Source organism: Bombus vancouverensis, chromosome 1 (genome assembly GCF_051014615.1).
Source record: "Bombus vancouverensis nearcticus chromosome 1, iyBomVanc1_principal, whole genome shotgun sequence".
Taxonomy (NCBI): Eukaryota; Metazoa; Arthropoda; class Insecta; order Hymenoptera; family Apidae; genus Bombus; species Bombus vancouverensis.
This window is the reverse complement of record NC_134911.1, coordinates 13,100,077-13,122,311: the sequence shown is the minus strand read 5'-3', so window position 1 is coordinate 13,122,311 and position 22,235 is coordinate 13,100,077. Positions and strand designations below refer to the sequence as shown.

At 41.4% G+C, this 22,235-nt stretch overlaps 3 protein-coding genes across 4 annotated transcripts in view; 2 read left to right on the top strand and 1 right to left on the bottom strand.

Annotated features, from left to right (window-relative positions):
- LOC117153276 (discoidin domain-containing receptor 2) overlaps nucleotides 1-2,970 on the top strand; it is a 140,829-nt gene extending 137,859 nt beyond the window's left edge. For both annotated transcript variants that reach the window (XM_033327172.2, XM_033327171.2), the window contains exons 15-17: nucleotides 226-460; nucleotides 581-730; nucleotides 1,285-2,970. In XM_033327172.2, the coding sequence (XP_033183063.1) occupies nucleotides 226-460; nucleotides 581-730; nucleotides 1,285-1,434 (535 nt within the window). In that variant the 3' untranslated portion in view covers nucleotides 1,435-2,970. The remainder of the gene's footprint in view (nucleotides 1-225; nucleotides 461-580; nucleotides 731-1,284) is intronic.
- Nucleotides 1-22,235, bottom strand: part of LOC143302899 (uncharacterized) — a 153,258-nt gene that overhangs the window by 116,228 nt on the left and 14,795 nt on the right. The window lies entirely within an intron of this gene.
- Nucleotides 5,199-8,820, top strand: LOC117153510 (uncharacterized). The gene is made up of 3 exons (XM_033327617.2): nucleotides 5,199-5,350; nucleotides 6,399-6,515; nucleotides 8,110-8,820. The coding sequence occupies exons 1-3, from the start codon at nucleotides 5,290-5,292 to the stop codon at nucleotides 8,232-8,234; spliced, it is 303 nt and encodes a 100-aa protein (XP_033183508.2). The 5' UTR covers nucleotides 5,199-5,289; the 3' UTR covers nucleotides 8,235-8,820.

The window sequence follows — 22,235 nt, the reverse complement described above, 5'->3', positions numbered from 1 at the left end:
TTACAATAAATAATGATTTATTCATTCAACCTATAGAATCGACGAGATAAACGAGCGAAACTCCGGTGAAGGAATGTTCGAAAGCGCCGTGATCTTAGAAATAGAAATTGTTTCGTTCTTGTATGAAAATAGAGTTGCTCGTACATTCCATAGATCGGACGACGAACGAACGAACATCAATTAACGTCGACAGGTTCAAAAGCAAGCATTATATTATGATTTTAGTCAAAGCTGCCTGATGTACATGGGGACACAGATAGCATCTGGCATGAGGTTCCTCGAGTCAAAGAATCTGGTGCACAAGGACCTGGCAGCCAGAAACTGTCTAGTGGGCCGCTCTTACACCGTGAAAGTGACCGACATAGCGATGTGCAGTGACCTTTACAAGAAGGATTACAGTGACATAGGCGGCAGACCGCCGGCGCCAATCAGATGGCTGCCGTGGGAAAGCATTCTGCTGGTAAGGCTAAATGATTTTCGTCAAGCGAATCTCGTTCTCTCTTTAACGAGCGCGTTCTAGATCGATCGACCAGTCCATAAATGGGAATAGTACCAATGAACTTGCGCGTTTCGATTCTAGGACAGGTACACTTGCTCGAGCAGCGTCTGGTCGTTCGCTGTCACTTTGTGGGAAGTGATGAGCCTGGCCAGAGAGAAACCTTTCCAACATCTAACCAACGATCAAGTGATACAGAACGCAGAGCATATGTACTATGGGGCTGAGTTACAGGTATTCGAGCGTTCCTCTTTTCTTTATAACGTATATTATATTTTAAGAATAAAGATATACGTGTTAGATATACACAGATACATTTTGTAAATTCTTCTTTTAAAACAGTTTACGATAGTAACGATATTTTCACTCGATAAAAAGACGGAAATATTCTTATTAAGCTTTCAAAGACCAACATGTTAATATGCTACATTTTATTTGTTATTATTTTCGGCTGATTTACATTGTTGAGTTCCATGGTTTAATATAGTGGCTATGAAAGAAAAGGGAAGAATAAGTGGAAACATTTACTCAAGATATTTTTCGTTGCTATATCCTTCACCAATTAAATCCTACAATTTTACGAAGTTCGAAGAAATTGTATTTACGATGCTATTAACATAATTTTAAATCTTACAAACATTTTTTGTGTCTCTGATACATGTAATGGAGTTCTATTTATGTCTTTTAATAACATATTATTGTTCATATATAACATATTATTAATTCGATAAAACAAGCTAGAAGATTAGACAAGTAACCTCTTTAACAAATCTATATTTTCATTTCAGATATATCTTCCAAAGCCCACGATGTGTCCGGAAGAAGTCTACAGGATGATGTGCTCATGCTGGCGGAGGGACGAGACCTCGAGACCGACTTTCAAAGACATTTATACGTTCCTGAAAAACGTAATCGCGGACTATCGACCTGGTGCATAAACGATCCCACTAAACTGTGATACAAGAAAACGGACAATGAATCTCCTCTTGCCGACTAAAAACTCCTGACGTCGGGACTCGACGGAAGTGTACAATCGTTAGTTTTAGTGCATGCTGTGGAGAACGAGCCGCGCCGAATTTTGAGATTTTCTCGATCGTAAAGAGATGATCGAAGGAGAAATTTTCGCGATGCACTTCTATCTTTGAAGCGAAGCAAGGCGAAGCCTTGAAAAGGGTTCTTCTGTTCTCGATCTCTATCTCTGACTATCGATCGGGCAAAACTAAAAACTTAAAAAGATATAAAAATACGAAAAAAAAAAAAGATGACGACTTCGCTAGAATCTCGGCGAATTTTTGCCCGGTCGCCCGACGAACACGTCGCCTCGATATTTTCTAGTCAGCTCGGTCCTTCAATTCCTATGAAAGTGCTATATATCGTGTACAGTATTCTGAACACTGAAGACGCGTATACCGCGATGCTAAGCACCGATAAGTCTATCCACTTGTACATACGAGACTAGATACTGACGCTAGGTAAACGCTGGGAATTTTCGCGACTGCTGGTGCCTTCGAAAAACATTCAATCGTGTTCCTTCACTTTCCTCGAATGGAGAAACTATGCTATACACGAATTAATTACACCGATCTTAATATATTGTGTACAGGAATTACATTTTTTAAGTTTTGAATATTCTTAAAGATCTTCGACAGAAGTGGCGTCGTTTGCTTGTTTTCATTTAACCCCAGTATAGACAGCTGAGTAAATTATACAACGATCAATCGGTAAATCTATTATTTACCTGGCGTACACAGTGTATTAATAATTTATACGAACAATAGACGCGGTAGAGCATAAATTTTCCAAGATCACGTTTACATAACGATCCTATATAAATCTCTGATCCTAATCATCGCATTATATCGCGTTATAGAAATTCTACTATTTCTCGAAGCGACACGACGCGCCCACCAGCAACGCAAACCTCCCGACTTATACTTGTACATTCGAAAGCCCGTCGTACGTAGCAAAGTACTTATATCGTTCCATTGTATTCCTTTCCGTTCGAAAGAAAGACCTCACATCTTTAACGGGCGTAGATTCGAAAAAAACAAACCCGACTAAACTCTGTTCTTCGCGAGAAACCTAAACGCATAATCATCACGCTCCTTCCTTTGATTTACCATTTAAGGGCAGAGAGGAGAGACAACGAGAGAAAACAAGGCATAAACGATCGCTGTAACGCTGCCAGAGGAATCGATCAAGCGATTCTGAGCTCTTCGTCGCCTCGAATTCCGAGAACCGCGAACAGAACGTTTGAACGCCACCAATGCTACCAACCTGTTTGATGGTAACGATAATGTCAATAACACATCGTTGCAGAACGTTGACTATCACAGGAAAATTGTTGGTAAAGTGCCAAACGGAGTGAAGCGTTCAAACGTTCCCCTCTGCACGCACCTTTCTGTAATTCTTAAGATGGATTCAAGTATACGTTGAAATGATTAACAATAAAATACTGAGTGTTCCTTTCTGACTGTGACTGCGTTTTCTTTTTCTTTTCTTTTTACTTTCTATCTTTACGTTTTCTATGTCGTTTTTTTAATTGTGGTGGATAAAATAGAGGCTGAATGCTTTCGGAAAACGGTTCAACTATCTCAATATTAAGTAAATAGTAGAAACTTGCGCGTCTCGAAATCTCACGTAAAACCCAGTTTGGTAAATTAGATAAGTTCCAACATTGTTTTTTGATAAGATTCTAAGGTGGTCTCGGTGAATAACGCGTTCAATAATCTTCAAAGTTTATTGACTCTCAAACGCCTTAGTTCGCCAAAGCTTTCCAAGGAAACGATTTTTCCTTGAATTTAAACGACACCGTGAAGTCAATGAAATTTACTTACAAAATATGCGGTTCGCGTTAAGAATAACGTGTTCCTGGAAATATTCCCTATACCTGGAATAATATCACGAAACAACACGGATAAAGATACGTATTATTCGGTATTTTTTCTTCTAGCTATTTATCTGGAGAGAAATATTTGTCTTCCATAAAAGGAATAAGATAACTGCGTGTAAATTTCTTCATAAAATTCGCAAAGGTGAAATTATCGTTATTACGTGGTATAGTGACGATATAATTTCAATGTCACTGACAAAAAGAATATTATCGAATGCTCATAAAAGCCTCGATAAACGGATGTGTACTTCCATGAAAGGTCACTTAAGACGTCCAGATCGAATCATCGAGAATAACTTGAGTCATTTAAACGGGTATCTGAACACGAAACATTCTCTCGCCAGTGGCAAAGTGGCGTCCTTTAAGTAAAGTTTCGACCACCAACGGCTACTACAGTCTCGATATCTAAAAAGGTTGCCGGAACAATCGTCGCTCGGCCAGGTATGACCAAAGTTTTCGAATCTTCGAGGTGGTTCCATTAAACGAAGGGGATCGGTCATAAATCATCGGTAAACCTTTTATCGACACAATTCGGATAACATTGCTCTGCGTCGACAGGAGGCTCATTAATCTTCTCCCGACGAAGTGCATGGATCAGACTCGATCATAACCGACCCGCTCCGGAAAATTAACGACAATTTTATGGGAGCTGGTAAAAACTTTGAGACATGCTTCTAGTGACGCATTAGCGTTTTTAATCTTTCCGATGAAAATTTGTATACGGTGAGGTACGCTATAACGTAATAACGAGCAATTTTTATGACTAAGATCAAAATGCTATAACGTGCAAGGACGCTACAACGAAGAGGAAGAAAGATTAGCCGTTCTGCCGATTTTTTCACTAAACCTTCGTTACGATGGTAAAGAGTAAACGATGCGAAATTATTTATTTAAATTATATTTTTCCACTGCTTAAATCGTTGTACTAGCTGTAACCATGTGGCCCTAAGATGAATTATTCCTAATAACGTATGCTTATGCTTACATCTACTCATAAATGTATGTTACAACGAATACATGCTATAACAAGCGTGGTTCGAGAATCAATACCGCTCGTCCTAACATACTTTATCGCACCTACATACATATATAAGATTTTATATATTCGGAGAAAATAAAAAATAGAAATCAAGAAACATAGGGAAGACGAAAATCTGTGGTCTTATGTATTCTAGAATTGATACAAAAATCTCAACAAACAAAATCTTCAGAAAATAACCACTTTACATAATAAAAATCTACATTTACAATATCTACATTTGCAAAACGAAGGCTTGAAACAAATAGAAATTAAAAACCTGCGGTTACATGGATGCCAAAGATCGATACGAAGATCTCAGTTTGTTATCTTTAACATTTATCTTAACGAGAAAGAAAGGTAGGAAGAAATTACTCGTTATCTATAGCAAAATCTAAAAAATAGTATATAAATCTAAAAACACATACTCTCCAAGAGTTATCTTTAATGTCGTAGAAAAAAATCTTCGATACTTCTCCTCTCTGTGGTAGGCAAAAATGAATAAAATGAAAACATTCGATATTGCACGGATGTCACAGATTAAACATTAATCCAGTCGTCAACATGCCTAACAAGCTGTACGTGCGTCAATTGTTTACTCGCGAGGGGAAGTACGAAAGCGCGCTTCTCTCCGGAATTCACCGTGACTGATCGATCGAATTGCTTCAAGACAGAACTAACAACGTGTTCGTACATTGGTCTCGGAGAGATAATGAAATGCACGACGACGAAATGGGCGGGCGGCCGCCTGTGTGCGAGTGTATACGTGTCGCGTAACGTTGGTCGCTTACGTTTATATAATGCTCGACCCGGGAAAGTGAGACCATTGAATCGTCGACTGTCAAAGAGGCACGCGTTCCTCGACACATCATCAACGACAACATGAAGCTCTGCCCGTCTGTTTTTCTCGTCGCCCTCGTGGCCACCCTTCTGCTCTTCATCGGTAAGGAAACAGAAATCTAACGATCAAATCGATTAACTTAACGCTAGAACTACCAGATTCGTCAAAAGAATAGTATTCAGATTTTTCGCTTTTGTAATTACTGAGGTAAAAATATGACTGTGTATATTTATTACCTTTATTATATAATTATATTTATACCTATTTATTTCTATTGTACTACTTTAATTATTATTATCCATGCGTGTATATTTATACACAATATAATTATATATATATATATATCTGTTATTTATTTTTATATAGTTATATCTGCTTATTTATTTCCATTATACCATGTTAAATAAATATATTTACATTACTCACAACACAGGTTGATAGTTATAATGTTAACCAATATTTTGGTGATGGATTCGAATAAGTAAAGTATCGCATGGTTTTATAAATCCAACAAATCTTTGCAATGTACATATTAAAAAGAAAAAGTTTCTTATATCAACGCCTTAAAGATGGTAACAATTCTACAAAAGTGAATGACCTTAAGATCAACGAAGAGACTCGACTTTATAAAGAATTTTCACTCGCTTCGTCACGCAGATATTCTTTTGTAAATGGTAGGAGATATCAAGGTAATTCGCTTCTCAGACTAGCCACTTTAATTCAACGCTATAATCTAAACACTTGGAAGATAATAGAAGCAATCTGTTCTTATATTGAATATAAGTATCTGAATAATTGTGAATTTTATCAAATTATTCACTCGTAGTACCTTCGATCTTTTTCGTTCGATGTTTAACTGTGACTTTACATTGTGGCGGCATGCAAGACCCATAAATAGCTACAAACTTCCCTTTGATGGGACGAAGAACGAGTGGCTTTCTTTACCGCGACACAGCAACGTCCTGGTAAATTGAAATATTCGCCCCAGCGAGCCCGCCTCAACCCTTCCATCGTTTTACTCGCTTCACTGACCTCATGTTCCATCGAAACTCTTCTGTCGATCGTACAAAATTTCGTCGCACGATGTCCAACCAATTACTTAAAGATCCTCAACGATGATAGGCTGATAATACTAATGTTCTATTTCCAGAGTATACAACCGCAAACAGCATATGCCCTGAAGAGAATTGCCTTGAATCGACGAAATGTAACGATTGGGTAGTTGGTAGTACGTGTCCACGATCAAGTGACACGTGTTGCAGCGTCGGTAAGTGTATTATTTGATCTAGTATGGTTTTTAAATGGAGGAGTTGAGGAACTTTCTGAAAAAAGTGTCTATAAATCTAGTTATTTTATTTTAAATCTGTTATTTCGTTCACGTCACATGTACTTTATAATACAATATACTAAATAAAGCAAAATTTATTCGAGTTTCCTGATAAATGTTTTCGATGAGCCTGTTTTCTAGCTCAATAGCTGAATTATTTTATGAAGATCTTCTTCATTATACAAATATAAAAAGAACAAGGTTCTTTAACGGCAATTATAACTATCGGTCGAAACTTAGCTGATATTAGCAAACTAGAATTAATACTTTTAACCCATTCAAAATTCCAGTCACTATTTCGTCTTATGGGTCCGTTTTCCAGGAATCTCTTCAATTAGACTTGAATTATTATTATATAGTCGATTATCTAGAATTTTCGTAGCTAAAAGCAATAACTATATGAGAAACAAGAATATTCATTTTCTCGGTTGGTTACTAATAAGCAGTTCGTGAAAGGAGTTTGACGTTAGGTTAGTTTGAAGCGTAATTTACGTATTTCCATCGTTTGCACGAGTTCTTTATTGATGTCCGCGAGCTGGTATGGAAACGGCACGCTTTCGTTTATTCCCGTCACGGTATAAAATACACACAGAAGACCGATGGTAATTATGAGGCAGTAACGATAACGTAACCGTGCGTTACAACTGGATATAGCAATTTCACGCTCGCCGGTACGGCACACACGCAACACCATAATTTCTACTGTGCCAAATCGAATACTCTCGAGATTCACTTTTGCGCGCCGTGAATTTCGAACGAACACGTCGACGAGTTAATTCATGCGTCACTGTGTCCGCACTTTCACGAAACATGTCGCTAGCCTACTACATCCAATCGGCTCTTTCAACTTTATTCCTCTTTAGTATTCATTCAATCTGTTCTTCTGCCCCATCTAATGTTTCCTTTAACTATTTCTTCATTCGATATTTAAAAGTGTAATTCATCGGACAATACGATACATGATTAAAAAATTTCCAATACGCATTGTCGTATTGCACGTGAATTTTAAGAACACAGTGAAGAGATATAAATTTTTTGTCAATGTTTGTTGTTAATTTTCTGATTATGATGCTGCTTTATAAATAAAAAGTGGCATTTTAATATAAGTGAGGAGAAAAATATTCTGTTAAAGTTTAAAGATATGAAACAGATAATCGATTTGTAAAATATTTAGGTCGATGTACAAACACGTATTTAATTCTTAGATCAAACAAAAAGAAAGAAATAGAATTTTTGTGCTATACGCGGCAATAAAAGACAAAAATGTGACTTTTCTTGTATGATCTCCGTCGAATTTTTCTTTCTACAACATCTTGGCAGCTATATCATATCAGAAAATTTCTTTACCACTGTCACGCATAAATATGTACGACCTCTTATATATGATTTCAACCGGTAGTTTCTAGAAACTCCTCACTGACATGTCAAAAGTAGTATCGACTCAACAAAAAAGCAATCCGTTATCAAACGATCAATTCTCCTACAATTTCTACATCCTGTTCCACTGTATGAAGGAGACAATTTCTGTTCACAGTGAAATCGGAATATAGGACTCATTGCCGGCACTTCGGAGGCGAATGCTTGGACTCCTGTAACCAGTTACTACGTCAAGCAGCGGTCGATTGTCCAGCTGACAAAGTCTGTTGCACGTTAGTTTAATCGATCAGGAGGGGAAAAACAGGCAACAACAAAAGGCCTGTCCAACGTCTGGATCGTAGTGTTAATGTAAGCGATTAGTTTCGACATCAGCTGCGGCTCGTATCTGATGCGAACGTAATATCACGCGATGCGACGCATCTGTTCCGTAGAACGGTAGAAAACCGACTTAATTGGTTTTACAATTACAACGGTAAATGCGTGGCGTGTGGGCTAAGCCCGTATAACGAATGAAAAATGGCGTACTCCGCGTGATAATTGCGAATACGCGGCCTGTCGCACAGATGTGGTACTCGTCCGCGTGAAATTAGTGCAAATGTGAAAACGTTGGCTTCTCCATACGTCGTGAATGTTCGCGGTGACTCGATGCATTTGTTTCAACGCCGAGAGGAGACTATAACATGTAAAACGCTACATGGTCACGAGGAGGAAAAGTATTTATAATAAAATATTCGTGTCTGACAGACAATGTGGAATTTACTCTTTTACTCTAGAAACTTTTCACCTATTATTGCCAGTCAATGGTTACTATTTATCACTGTTTGTGTAAGAGATTTTTATAATTAGATCATTAAAGATATGACAAGGACGTAGGGTGTGCTTTTTATGCTACGTAGGATAAGGCATTGGGGCAATGAACGTTTATCGCGTTATTGATCGTATTTTTCTGATAAAGTAGCAGACAATAATATAATATCCTTGACCGATATTTCCGGTTGTGAAGTTATTATCTGTGATCAATGTCTACATTTCACGAAGAAAATGAATCATTGTTGAGAGTATGGAACAATCACTCGGATAGGACTCTTTTTATCTTTTCCTACTAATTAATTCGCCTTTAACATCTTATTTACGAGGTCGGAAATTATCGATAAATTGGAAAGCATTGTTTAATGTCACGAAGCGAAAGAAAAAAGATTATAAAATATGAAAACTTAAATAATATTAAACTTGAAAGATAGCACATGAAATAAACAAGTTTCAAAAAACCAACAGATATTAATATATTTCCACAAAATGATTATCATACATCGTATCGTTGCACAATAATCGCGTCGATATAAATCCAACGCGAGGGACAGCGAGGTACTGAAAAGAAACAGGAAGGACGCGCAAGAGAGTAAAGAGAAGCAGGAAGAAATAAGAAATTGATAGGAGGGGTACGCGTAGCTGCAGGCAATGCAGGCAGGACATTTGATGGTGCAGAAACGCACGCACAGGAGATTTAGAGTCGTGTTGGTCAGCCCTCGAGGTGCTACTCGGAGAATCGTGTGCAGAAGAGAAAGAAAAGACGCCAGAGGCTTCTTCTATCGTTGGCCATCTTTGTTCGCGAGATAAGAAACCATGGAACGGTGACGCCTTCGTTAATGCGAATTAACGTTATAAAGTGTTGGCGTCTAAAACGAAAGATCATTTGAATGCTAAGATGTATTCTTCATCTACGATCGAAAAAGAGATGAAGAAGCAAGAAAGAAGAGGTACCTTGCCCGAGGCGAAGCATGAGGAACATGTGACACTAAATATAGAAACACGCCACGGACGAGATCGAGGAATTCTCCGGGAGGTAACGAGAGAAATATCCTCGTTTCGATAAAATAGAATTAAATGACAGATAGTAAAGAAATTGCGAGGAAGAAACGGATTAGTACATCGATGATCTACTATGTTAGAAGTGGTGCATTTTCTAAGAAGAGTGCATTTCATTCATCCGGAGGGGGAAATGTGTACCATATTATCGTGATGGTAGCAATGCTTGAGTTGGTAATAGGTAGATGGCGAGTTTTCATGTAAAAATTCTAAGGTACAAAAACGTATAGAATACACATAATATTTATTTCGAATTACTATAAAAGAATAGGAAATTTGAACTTACTATCATTTTAAATGTTCTATAAGAAACAATGCTTTAGGAACAAATCCTGATTTCTACATTACATGACTCCAGCAAAATCCAAATCAGAGAACAATGATCGCTTACGACAAACTTTTCACATTCGCTCGAAACGACTTCATCCTCGATCCAATATCATCTACGAAACACCAATTCCTCGAACTCCATAAATCCTCTCCCAAATTTTCCCATAACTAATCCCGGATCTCCAAATCACCAGACCCAAAATACATCCTCATAATGCGTTCCCTCCCACGAACCGCAAAATGACGCGAAGAAGTTGGAATTATCAAGACGAACGCGAAAAGACGAAAGTAAGTAGAGAAACGGGAAGAGAGACGAGACGAGGACGAGGACGAGGACGACGAAGAGGAAGATGATGAAGAAGAAGTACACCTTGCCCGGAGCGCTGCAGGCAGATGCCAGTACGTTGGTACGTGTACTTACATATACACACGTAAGAGCCGTTTCGGTTAGCCCGGGGGCGAAGGCGCGGAATCATGCAGCGTAGAAGAAGAAGGAGGCCCCCGCCTCGCCCCCCGGCCCCCCTGCGTTGTGTGGAAGATGCCTCCGAGGGTAGACGCGGAGGTGTACCCCACCACGAAGTACAGCGGAGCAACGGTCGTTCCGCTGCGGGCACGGAAACGAGAGGAGATAGCGGCGAGCTTCGTGCGTCCTCTTCACCCCCGCCTCCGCCTGGCGGCTCTCCGCGGGCAGAAAGGGTGAAGGGCGGAGGGCACCGTCGAGGTGGAGGGATTCACGGTGCCCTCCGGACATTCAACGAGACAATACGCTCCGTGAAGCCTGCGGCGACTTCACGGCGGACCACGGCTCTTCTTCTCCTGCTTCCCTTCTTCGTCCTCTTCCGTCTTCCCCTCTGCCTGTCGTCCTCGTTCCTCTGCCCTTTCTCGTATCGCGCTTTCAGTCCCTGCTACGCTATACCTCCTACCAATAGTATCGCGGCTCGTGTTTCATCGTTTTAACCGCGTACGTTCGCGGTCTCCTCACACTATAGAGAAATCTGATTCTTTTTATTACGGAAACAGATTCCGAGTCTTGATCCACCTTTTTTTTTTTTAGAAATTATTAAAAGATTCTGCAACAGTGGATAAGTTATAGAGGTAGATCGTTGATTATGGTGTGAGTTTGTATGGATTTTGACAATTTTGATGATTTTGTTAATTGTGAGTATATTCTTCTGTATCTAAATTTCTCTATAATTATGACAAAACACAAAGCTCATTGCGTATACTGACAGAAATCTAAATATACGAAAAAGGTAATCTAGAAGAAATGCTCTGCGTTCCATCTAGTTTAACCCTTAACCAGTGTGACGCGGATCATATGATATACTCTCTTCCACACGTTTACCATTGTTACTGTCACATTGGAAATCTTTCACATTGGAAATCCTACGTTTGGTATCCTTAAATTACGAGTTCGGCTTTCCAGTTGTTAGTCAAACTTCTGATTAACTTTTTACTCATCGCTTATTTATCAACGATCTGACCACACCAATTCAGAGTAGAGAAGTTCCATAAAGGATGGAGGAAATGTAGTTCGCGAAAGATGGATAAGAGACAGCGAGCTCGTCATTTTACAAGAGATGGTAACGAGGATTACGATTAGGAGAGCGCGGAAAGTTTGTCCCTGTTTCTGCAGGGCGAAGAAACTACCGGAGCTGCTGCATTTCGTCTTTCGATGTAATAAAGTGCAGCACGGCCTCCAGTCGGGGTAGCTTCTCGTTCGTTCCGCCGCTCTATATTTGTCTTTCCTTCTTTTCCCTGGCCCTTTCCCTCGGCCTTTCTCGCCCTCCACCTTTTCGTTCGCCTTGTATGCTCGCTTGGAGGGAGTAACGATGCCCTGGGGCGCGCCTCCGCGGCGCGGCTCCGCGGTAACGATAAGCAACGAAATGAAATATTAATGAAGTACCTGAACGCGCGACCATTTTTCGCGGGCGTCTCACAACCGACGCCTCGGGTGTCGAAGAAAAAGTCGTCTGGCTCGAGGGGTGGGTTCACGAGGATCATCGTCGTCGTCGTTGCTTGAAATAGAAAAAACGGCGAATGGTTGGGAGAAAGAAATGAGAGAAACCGCTGACGAAAGCGTGTTTCGTTTCTAGATAAAAGTAATTGATGACTCGGTCAGATTTTATTCGGCGATCCTTCAGAAGGTGAAGAAGCGGGTAACTCCGTGTTTCTTGTTGCAAGTTTCTTTCCTTGACATTCATGTACTATGAAGATTTATTGCAGAAGCACTTAGAGAAACTATTCATTAACATAACATACATACGTAATGAGCTGACTGCCGATTTTTATGGATTCATGAAAAAGAGGGTTTAAAAATGTAGAGGATGAAAATGTACCGTAGTTTATAATATCTAACAAAACAGTTACCCGCGTAGGCCCAATTTTTTAAATTATACACATGAAAACTACGAATTACAAACTATGAATATACTTGAAAATACTTGAACGACACCAAATATTTTATTATCCCGTGGAGTACATGGGTATTTCATAACTCGGGAACTCGTTTCAATAATAGATAGGAGACACGAAAATACCGTTAATTTCCTCTGAACAACTATCTATCTGAACATAAAAATATTATTACACATCGCTAGATTGCAGCTTAAATAAATTGAACAGCATTAAGATAAAAACGACAAAAAAGGGAACAATTTAATACGACCTTTTTCCTCGATGATTTCTTACCTGGATGCAATTATCCATCTACATGGACATGGCTAACATGGATTCGTCAAGGAGAACGCGGATCGCTTGTGAAAGGGTTAATCTATCGCGATATATCATTCGAGCACCTGGCTGGTCGTCGCGTCGCGCTGTGCAACGTCAATCAGTGACACGCCGATCGATGTTTTTTTGCACGCGAAGCGTTCGCTCAATAATAATTAACGACCGACAGTCGTATTTCCAATTTAAAAAATCTCACTACCGCCCGTGAACTGTCATTTGCATCGATCGCGCCTTTAAACGTGCTTCGAAACGTGTTCGACTAAAGTTTCTCTTTGGAAGAGACAGGTACGCGTATGTAAGCGGTGAGAAAGGAAGAGAGGAAGGATAACGACGACACGAGAAAAGCAGCTGATAAACGAAACTTTCGACACCCCGAATGAGGCATGCACGTCCAGGTAACCAGGAACAGGATACGCGATAACCCGGGATCTCGACGCGAACAGCCAGCTAATTCGCCGAAGCCGCGTTTTCGCGAACAATGCATGAAAATAACCCATTGCACACTTTTACCACGGTGGTTCATGTCAGCGTGGTTGCATTTGCGATGAATGCGAGATACCCCGGGCAATTCCCTAATTGCAGTGAGAGGCAAACGAAGCGGGAAAGAGAGAACGAGATGACCGCGGCGCTGAAGGGAAAGAGAAGGTGAGATCTAGAGAAGGACGATATGGAAAAGGTGAAAGAGAGAGAGAATGTTATCCGCTGTTCTCAGCGATGCTTCGAGCGCTCCAGAATACACCAGAATTCTCTCTCTGTCTCTCCGCGAAGCTTCGCGGAGCATGCCACTCTACATTCACCTTCCTACTCCCTTTCTGTCTCTGTCTCTGTTTCTATAACCAGCAATCCTATCCTCTTCGTCCCTCTATCTCTCCCTTTCTGCGACGTGTGCAAGAGCTTCGAAGCGCTCGAACGCCCCCGCGAGCCAACACGGGCCAGCGCCTTCTTCGTGTATCACCGTCTCGCTCGATCTTCACGATCTTCACGAGTCGCCCCGGGACCCGACTGCCTATAAGCAGACTTCACGGACGGAAGAAAAGGGAACGGGCTGCTTTACCAACGTTTCCTCGGCTGCCTTCCACCGCCGATTCTCCGCTGTTACTGTTTCTCTTCTCATCGTTCTCCTCGTCCTCGTCTTCGTTTTCTACGTCATTGCTTCTATTTCTTTCGATCTTTCGTCTTAATCGTGATAAAACGGTCACGTGGTTGTAGCTTGGTACGAAAAGTATCGTTCCGCAACGATCGCGATACGGTCTTTGGATAAAGATTAATTCTACGTATTCGTTGGTCTCTCGAAGGAAATTTATCGAATCATATTATCATATTCAATTTCCGTCGGTTTCTAAAACAAGCACAAAATCAGCCACGGAATAACGATTTTAACCGTGCTATACGCTTCAATGTGCACATCGATGGTATTATTGAATTTTCCATTCGAATTGTTTTTAATAACCCGGTATTTGAATGAGGCAAAATTATCCTTGTGCGGTCTTCTGTAAGAGCAATGAAAAAACATTTCAAACCACCGACCAGTACCTATTTATTCAAATTCATAAAACGTGATATACTTTGCGTATATTTGTAAAAAATGAAAATGTAAGTAGGGAATAAAACGTAAAAATACAATGAAAAATAAAACTAAATACAAATCTGTTTTCGTCTATCCAGCCTGTTTTTGTTCGCCGCTCTTCTTTTCTATCCTGAACACGATCGTTTTATCAGAGAGTAACGATCTGGAAATAAACGATAACCCAATTAATCACGCTACTTCGTTTGTTGACATCGATTCCGCCCGCACGATTGCTCGGATAATACGATCGGATCGGTGACCACAATCGCGATATCAAATCGTCGAACCAAATCATTGGAAACTATCATTGGCGCACGAATCGGTTGGATGTCGGGTCGATGAAGCTACACGGTGAGATGGCTACCTGCAACGAACGTAATTACTGCTCGGTTCCAGCGGAGGTGAGGTCGAGGCGAGCAGAAAAGCCAAAGGGGCGAAAAGTTGGCGGAGTACCGTGACGCATTTTCGTTTAACAAACCGATAAAAGTTTTCTGCTTATTTGATAATCTCGCAGGCTACTTTTATCATAACCGAACCTTTTACCATAGACTGTGAGCTGGTCGTTGCGCGTCGCGAGGAAACGCCAAACTTTGACGCCTAGCCGAGTAAATCTTGTTTGCCACGTAGGGAAAAGCGTACAGGACGATAAATACGCGAGCGGAGCAAAGCACGTGAGTTTAAAAGCACGGCGTGGCCCGCCGGTGATGGTTAATGGAGTGGTTATGGGAGAATTATTAGACGAGTGTGTGAGATTAATTGCGGTTAAGCCTCCTCGTTAAACTCACCGAACAGATTGAATTATAGCCGTCGGTGACGATAAAATAAACCCGCGTTATTACACTGTAATTTTCTTCGCCCGTGGATAGGTTGTTTCCTTTGTCGAAATATGCTTCTCGTTCTCTTTATCCCAGAACGAGAGGACGAAGCTTTCGTTTCGCCCGACGCATTGTGCCTCTATATCTGGCGCATTAATCAGAGTTCCCGTTATCAGCTGTCGTTACGAACGAAAACGATCCGACCGCAACGATCGAGCCCGGTAGAGAAATTGAAAAGCGAATGGGAAACGTAGAGGAGAGAAAAGACGAGATGCTCGACAACTTTCAAACTTTCTGACCTCGAACAAACTTCTGCCTTTCTCCCGGCAACTTTAACCCTTAAAGCTGGGCGAACAACGGGGCCAGAGTGACGTCCCGCGTGTAACTTCAAGTTCGAACGCGAATTATTGGAAATTCGATCGTACACGAGCGTCGACTTTAACACGCCCTCGTCGGTCGATAACGAACATGGCGGAAATTATTGAAATTCACGGGGTCATTAGTCTGATGCGGTCCACTCGCATGAGAATAACAATGTGCCGGCGTGATTCTGCGCCACCGATCACATTTATATTCATTTTATAATGGCTGCAAAATTATTAATGCGACGCACGAGGTAAAACAAAAAACATATCGTAAATACGTAAATTATACGGCCATCCTGCCTACCGTAATAATATAATTATACGGTGCCTTCCGTCGATGCGCGAACTGCCTTTCGATACGAATTTTATACCGATTCCACGCGGCCATCGAGATCGTGACGATTCTTCACGCAATCCACAACCTCCATCCTGACGCCGGGAGGATAAAACGGAACCAGAGATGATCTTCGATCGACGATCAAAACGATCATGCGGTCCCAGTTTTATACGTGCATATATCGCAAGATGATTCTCTTCTAACATAATAGCACGATCACGATCGTTCTGACAAGTTGTTATCATTCCGACATGGCGTGTCTGGAAACATATGTGGCTTCTGGCTTCCACTAATCCGCCTCCGTTGCATCGTATGCCGAGTAACCTTTAACTTCCACGATATATTACGTATGCATCCCTTCCCCAAGTATTAGGAAACTTTGAGTTCGAAAAACGAATTAAGAACGAGTATTCCACTTCATGAAACGATTATATGATTCATGATTACTCCATTTTTCTTTACCTTTATTTGTTCGCAACCATTAATTTGCATCCGATTAATTGGATTTATCGTTTCCTTGATATTATAAATCAAATGTCACATTTTATACAAGTGATTTTTAACAAAAACTGTCCTAATACTTACGAACGATAAGATACCATACGTATACTTGTGTTACGAAAAGGCCAGTCACCTGAACGCGCTAACTCATCCCAACCATAGTAACTCATCTTTACAAAGAAGGACCGAAACGAAACGCCGTAAACCTCTCGCACGTGCGTATATATCATCCTCGATGTTATCGTACGTCGAGTTCGAAACCTCGCTGTATACGCCACATGCAACCGGTGTCTCCAAGACACGGATCCCTCTGCTAGGACTTTAGAAACCATGAATTGCACGATTTTCACCGCAATAGCGAATCATACAGGAATTCGTGATAGGTTTCGTGAGGACGTATAGCAGAGAAAGAGAGAATGAAAGAGAGCCTAAAGGCGGTTAATAAACGTTATTGGCGGGGTCCTGGTCGCGCTAGGTGGGAGTAAGGCCCAGAGCACATCCCACGGCCATCTATGGGAGCCGCCTGCCTTTTCTCAGGGAGCGTTCGATGACTTACGTAAGTCTTACGAACGCGGGACGAAGATGGAAACGATGGCCAAACGAGGATAACTGGCTGACGACGAAGAAAGAAAGTAAAGGGGGGTGAAAGAGAGAAAAAGGGGCATCGCGAGGCAGACTCGAAGAGAAGGAGCCCGGGGGCTGTCTGGAATCTTCTCAAAATGATTCACAGCCTCCGGTAATTTACATTCGCTTGCGTGGGTGATCGTCGGAGGCTCGGTATCCGGGGATCGAGGGGGGGTAGTAGGTGGGTGGCAGGAGGGGGTGGTCGGGGGCCGCCGGCCATACTCCTCTCTTTGCCGACTGCCATCGAAAAGGTTAAACATACACCCACAAGAGGTCACGTAACCAGCCAAGAGAAAGACCGAGTTTACCAGCTACCTTCCTTCCTTTCCCTTCGACCACGGTGGCATACATACGTGCGAGCACCGTGCACGCTCGACACCGGTGCACATCGCGAAGACCAAAATAGAAAATCAGAAGGAAGGGTGAATACTTCGATGGATACTGTATTTCGAATCTGTAGCCTCGATGAGGATTAATTTCTTTTTTTCGTGTAAGTGTGAGATCTGAACGTGAGGTTTTTGGAAATTGTGAATGCTCGATAAAAGAAAAACAGACGAAGAAGTAGAAGGGTGAATATTTGAGTAGATATAGTATCGGTGAAGGCCCTTCTCTTTTCTAAAAGCTGAAATTTCTGAATATTTGGAACCTTTGACAAGCATAGAGGATAAGTGGAGGGAAATGGTTACCCTGAAACGGTTACAATATCTTAAATCCGTGGGCTCGTCAAAGATCGTTCTGTATTTTGCGAAGCTGAAATAATGTCAGACAAAGGATCCTTTTTACTTCGAATTTAATGCTTCCAGCTCGTGACTTAATTCGATGGACCGCCAAAAGTCATCCTGTTAACGTTTTTTGGCCATCTGAACCGTTCCAGGGGATCCTCAAGTACTCAATTTGCCCCTTTGAAGAACTTGATGTCTTCATCCTGACATACACATTACAAACTCTGAATCTACATGAAGATGGACAAATTACTATCGTATAATCTTCTTTGTACAACATCGTTTCCTTAGTCATTTAGAAATCAAAGACTAAAATAGCCCTATCAGTGACTGCGTACATAATGATCATGGTTAGACGGCAAACAGAAAGGAAAACGTCAGTTAGCGCTTGACTGGATCTTCGAGCTCGTAATTAACCGCAAGATTGAAATTAATAACGCACAATCATTCGTACCGAGACGTTCCTCGAAGACAAAGGATTCCACGATCGAACAAGCATTCAATCATCGTTTGTTTTTCCACGATGCACCGTCAAGCCGAGCATACCAAACTGGACAACTCCAAAAGGTACACACCGCGTAGGAGTCACGTCGTGGTTCGTTACGAGGCAGAAGTCGATAAGCATCCAATAAAGTATCGGTTTCAGTGCGTTGCATCGAAGTGTGACGTTTCACGGCGATCCGTGCTCGATGGATACACACCCACCCGGTTCAAGGTAATTTTCCACAGACGAGGATTTGCATATCAACGGGAAGTGAGATGCACGCGCTCGCGCAGAAACACTCGCGTCCTATATCCTAGTATTAATTGCTCTGTCTTGCATGGATAACATTTTCTATCTCGATTCTTCGTGTTAATAGGACTCTCACAGCCGCTAGAGGACAGAAAATGAGATATGAAAAGAGAGGAAAAATAAATAGAACGGAAACAGAAGACGAAGGAAGATGGAAAAAGAAGATGAGGAGAAACAGAATAGCGAGACAGAGAAACGGAGATAAAAGCAGAAAGGAAAAAAGTGGAAAGAAAGAAAGAGACAGAGGTGGCTCACCAACCGAGGCTCTCGCCTTGGGCACGACACGACCCGTTTCAAAGACACGTAGGGCCAAACCAGAGGGCAAAGAGGAGGAGGGAGAGAGAGCGACTTCTCCCTAAAATATGCGGACCCACGGGCAACACTCGGACTCTCCTCGTTACATCCTGCTGGACGCCTCAGGCGTATACTGGTCCGCCATGCCGGCAGTCTGTATATCGTATGATACAAAAACATCACATTATTTTCATCTTTCTTCATCGTAGCAATCGTTGTCTCTGTTCTACGCTCTGTCGTTCGTCTCTTTTCTTGCTTTTCTCCGCGGACGAAGGCAAGAATGCCTCAGGGCATGTGACCACCATTATGCCTGCCTTCCTACTCCTTCTCCACCTCCTCCTCATCGTCCTCCACCGCCTCCTACTCCTTCTGGTCTCTGTGCCCGCACTCGCCACTCGGTGTATCCTTCTTCCCTCATCTCGTCCTTCCTCGAGAATTACACATTCGAAAGAACCATTTGAGAGATACCAGTCGCGAGACCAACGATTAATTATGCGTTCGATACCCGATACTTTTCTTTTAGAGGCAATTCCAACCAGGATTTCTAAATAAGTAATGTTTTTCAATTAAACGAATTGAAACGAATTGGATGATTGATTGTGCTAACAACGTCCATTTGTCATTTAATCTATTCAGTCATTCGGTTCCAATATTCCTCACACTGTTTAAATCGTGGATTTCGCGTTGGGTTTTACACTAATTTTACGACCTTCATCCGTGTGCATTATGTATTTTATTTCTACTACTATTCTTTGTATACACCAGAGAATTCGCTTTATATGATAAATAAATGATAACAAATAACTAAACCGAATCTTGGATGCGGGGATCTGTGGTGTACAAAATGAATTATGGAAGAGGACCAAAGTCTTTGATGGATTCCTTTACTTGAATAAATAAATAATCAACGTTCCTTGATTCTACGCGTCTTGAAAGTTATACACATTCGTATATCCATGTTTTAAAAACATTTCTTTTCATTTGCTTATCGTACAATACCATTATAGCTCATCCCTACATGATGACACTGCTTACTCGTAACGATAATTGTTTTTCAATGTCCAAACCGAAATTGAAAACTATTACGTAATCAATTATAATTCCTCTCTGTCAGAAATAAACGACATTCTGATTATAAAGATTCGAACGAGCTTCTCGAACGTTCAAAGTGTTATTTTCTTCGGCCGTTTTCACGGAGCGTGACATTTAATAATATTTTGTAAAAAGATAATTAAACGTATAATGGATTATCGACAAATCATACAGGCGAATTTTATGAATTCACGACGCTCGTGGTCGTAAAATACGAGGTTTAATGACGTCTAAACGTGTCCCGTACGTTAAGCGTCAATCTTTTTCCCAATGAGCTTACCAGACGGACAAATGAATACCGTATACAACCATCAATCTATTAGGCTAGTGGAAAAAGCTAGATACCAAGATAAGTAATAAATCGACGTGGATGCACGTGATTCCGTAAAACTAGCGGTAAACGGTGTTCGTTTTAGTCCATTAGAAAGATAACGCAACGAGTGAAAGCACTCGATGCAATCGAGTGGACGAGTCGAGTGCGTATCTGTTCCCTCTTCTTGCGATCTCCACCGATATATATCTATCGGTGAATTGTGACGATCGGCTAGCTCGATCGATCGATCCATCACCGTGGACGGTAGTTGATTCAGAATACATTCGTCTCTTCGCGCTCAAAAAGAACGAGCATAGAATGTTATCCGTTCGAATCATCCCGTCGATGCCATTTGTATGTTTTTATGGATGAGATAATCGATCAGCCAAGCAGGATCAGAGAAACGAAGACCACAGAGAAGATACGCAATAGGTTTATTTTTGTCAATTTTCTGGTTTTTGTGTAAAACATACGCAAGCAAAATTGATTAATTCCATCAAGGTTAATTCATTTCATTTCCGACACTAATTGGGTAATTTAAATTTCAGGAAAACATAGAACTTCTGACTTTCATTCCACGATCCGTAAAGTTGAATATGTCTGTACACGACGTTCCAGATCTACTTAACGCGGATCGAACTAGTACTTGCATAAATTTCAAGCTTACAATGACTCACACAGTCCACCAAGAGAAAAAACTAAGTAGTACAAAACTGTCTTCATTCGCGCTAATTAATTCTCTTCTCGTTGGTTTCCATTGCCTCTTTATGGTACTCTTTAGAAGGTTTCTTTTCCACGCTGTACTGTAAGACTGGTGTAAAAACAACTTAAAAATCTCTCACAATGCAACAGCAAATAATACGAGGACATTATTAAAACATACGGACATTACGAAGTATATATTAATGATTAATTAGCAACCAGAAGATCCAAAAATTCGTCAGGTTTGCCAGCCTTATCTTTCTTATCAACAGTACAGTCTTTCAGCGATTAACTCAACAAGACCACTCGAAAGTGGCAATATCCATTCAACTGAATCGCATGATTAAAGATTCGCGGAAAACTACCACAAACTTCTACATCAGAAATATTTTCTTATCAACGAAACAGTATTTCGGCGACTACCTCGGAATAACCAAAAGTGCCAATATCCATTCGTTCGATCGCGTGGTAAAAAATCCTGAAAACGTCGGACCATTTCCTCGAACGATTTCCCGTTTGACGAAGATGGCATCACGTGGAATCACGTGAGTCGATTCTCCACGTTGGTTTAATGCGTCCTGTCGATTCGTTCTCAAGCGCTCCTTCGACAGGCTTTCGCGGTCTCGACAGTGGATAATCAGGGCCGTGGACGACTGCAAAAAGCCGTGGACAAAAACGAACCGTGGACGTCGATCGGCGAACATTTCGAATGTGCCTCGAAATGGCAAACTAACCCTCTCCTCCTCCCCGCTTTCCCCCTTCTTCCTTCACATTTCGTTGTCCAGAACCGTGACTCGGTCCACCGTTACGTACACGAGCGTCACTTTGTCCCTGACGAAGTTAGCGTTTACGTATGCGAGCAGCATCGTCCGGTGGGTTTGGAAGTGCCCGGGGCATTCTGGAACGATGTTGTCGGCCGTGGCCGTTTTAGCCCCGAGCAACACGAATACGACAGACACCGAAGCCGAGCCGAGGCATGGTTCCCTTTATATCGGCCCTCGCCAACTGCCCCATTATTCTCGATGGCCGATGGCCAATCGTATCGGCGAAGTACCAACTGTAACTTTACGAGGACGAAGTCCCCGACATCGCAGGCCCGCTTGGAAAAGCTCCAGCTGCGGCTCCGACGAGCCTCCGAAACCCGTTAAAGCCCTGTACGTGGAATTCTGTTTATTTTACCTTTTACAATTTTAGCTCGACCACGAAGCTGATTTTCCAAAGGTATATGG

Excerpts from the sequence above, each read along its gene's own strand:
- LOC117153510 (XM_033327617.2), top strand. The coding sequence starts at position 5,290 with ATGAAGCTCTGCCCGTCTGTTTTTCTCGTCGCCCTCGTGGCCACCCTT. Across the intron at positions 5,351-6,398 it reads CACCCTTCTGCTCTTCATCG|AGTATACAACCGCAAACAGC; the intron begins GTAAGGAAACAG and ends TTCTATTTCCAG. Across the intron at positions 6,516-8,109 it reads TGACACGTGTTGCAGCGTCG|TGAAATCGGAATATAGGACT; the intron begins GTAAGTGTATTA and ends TTCTGTTCACAG.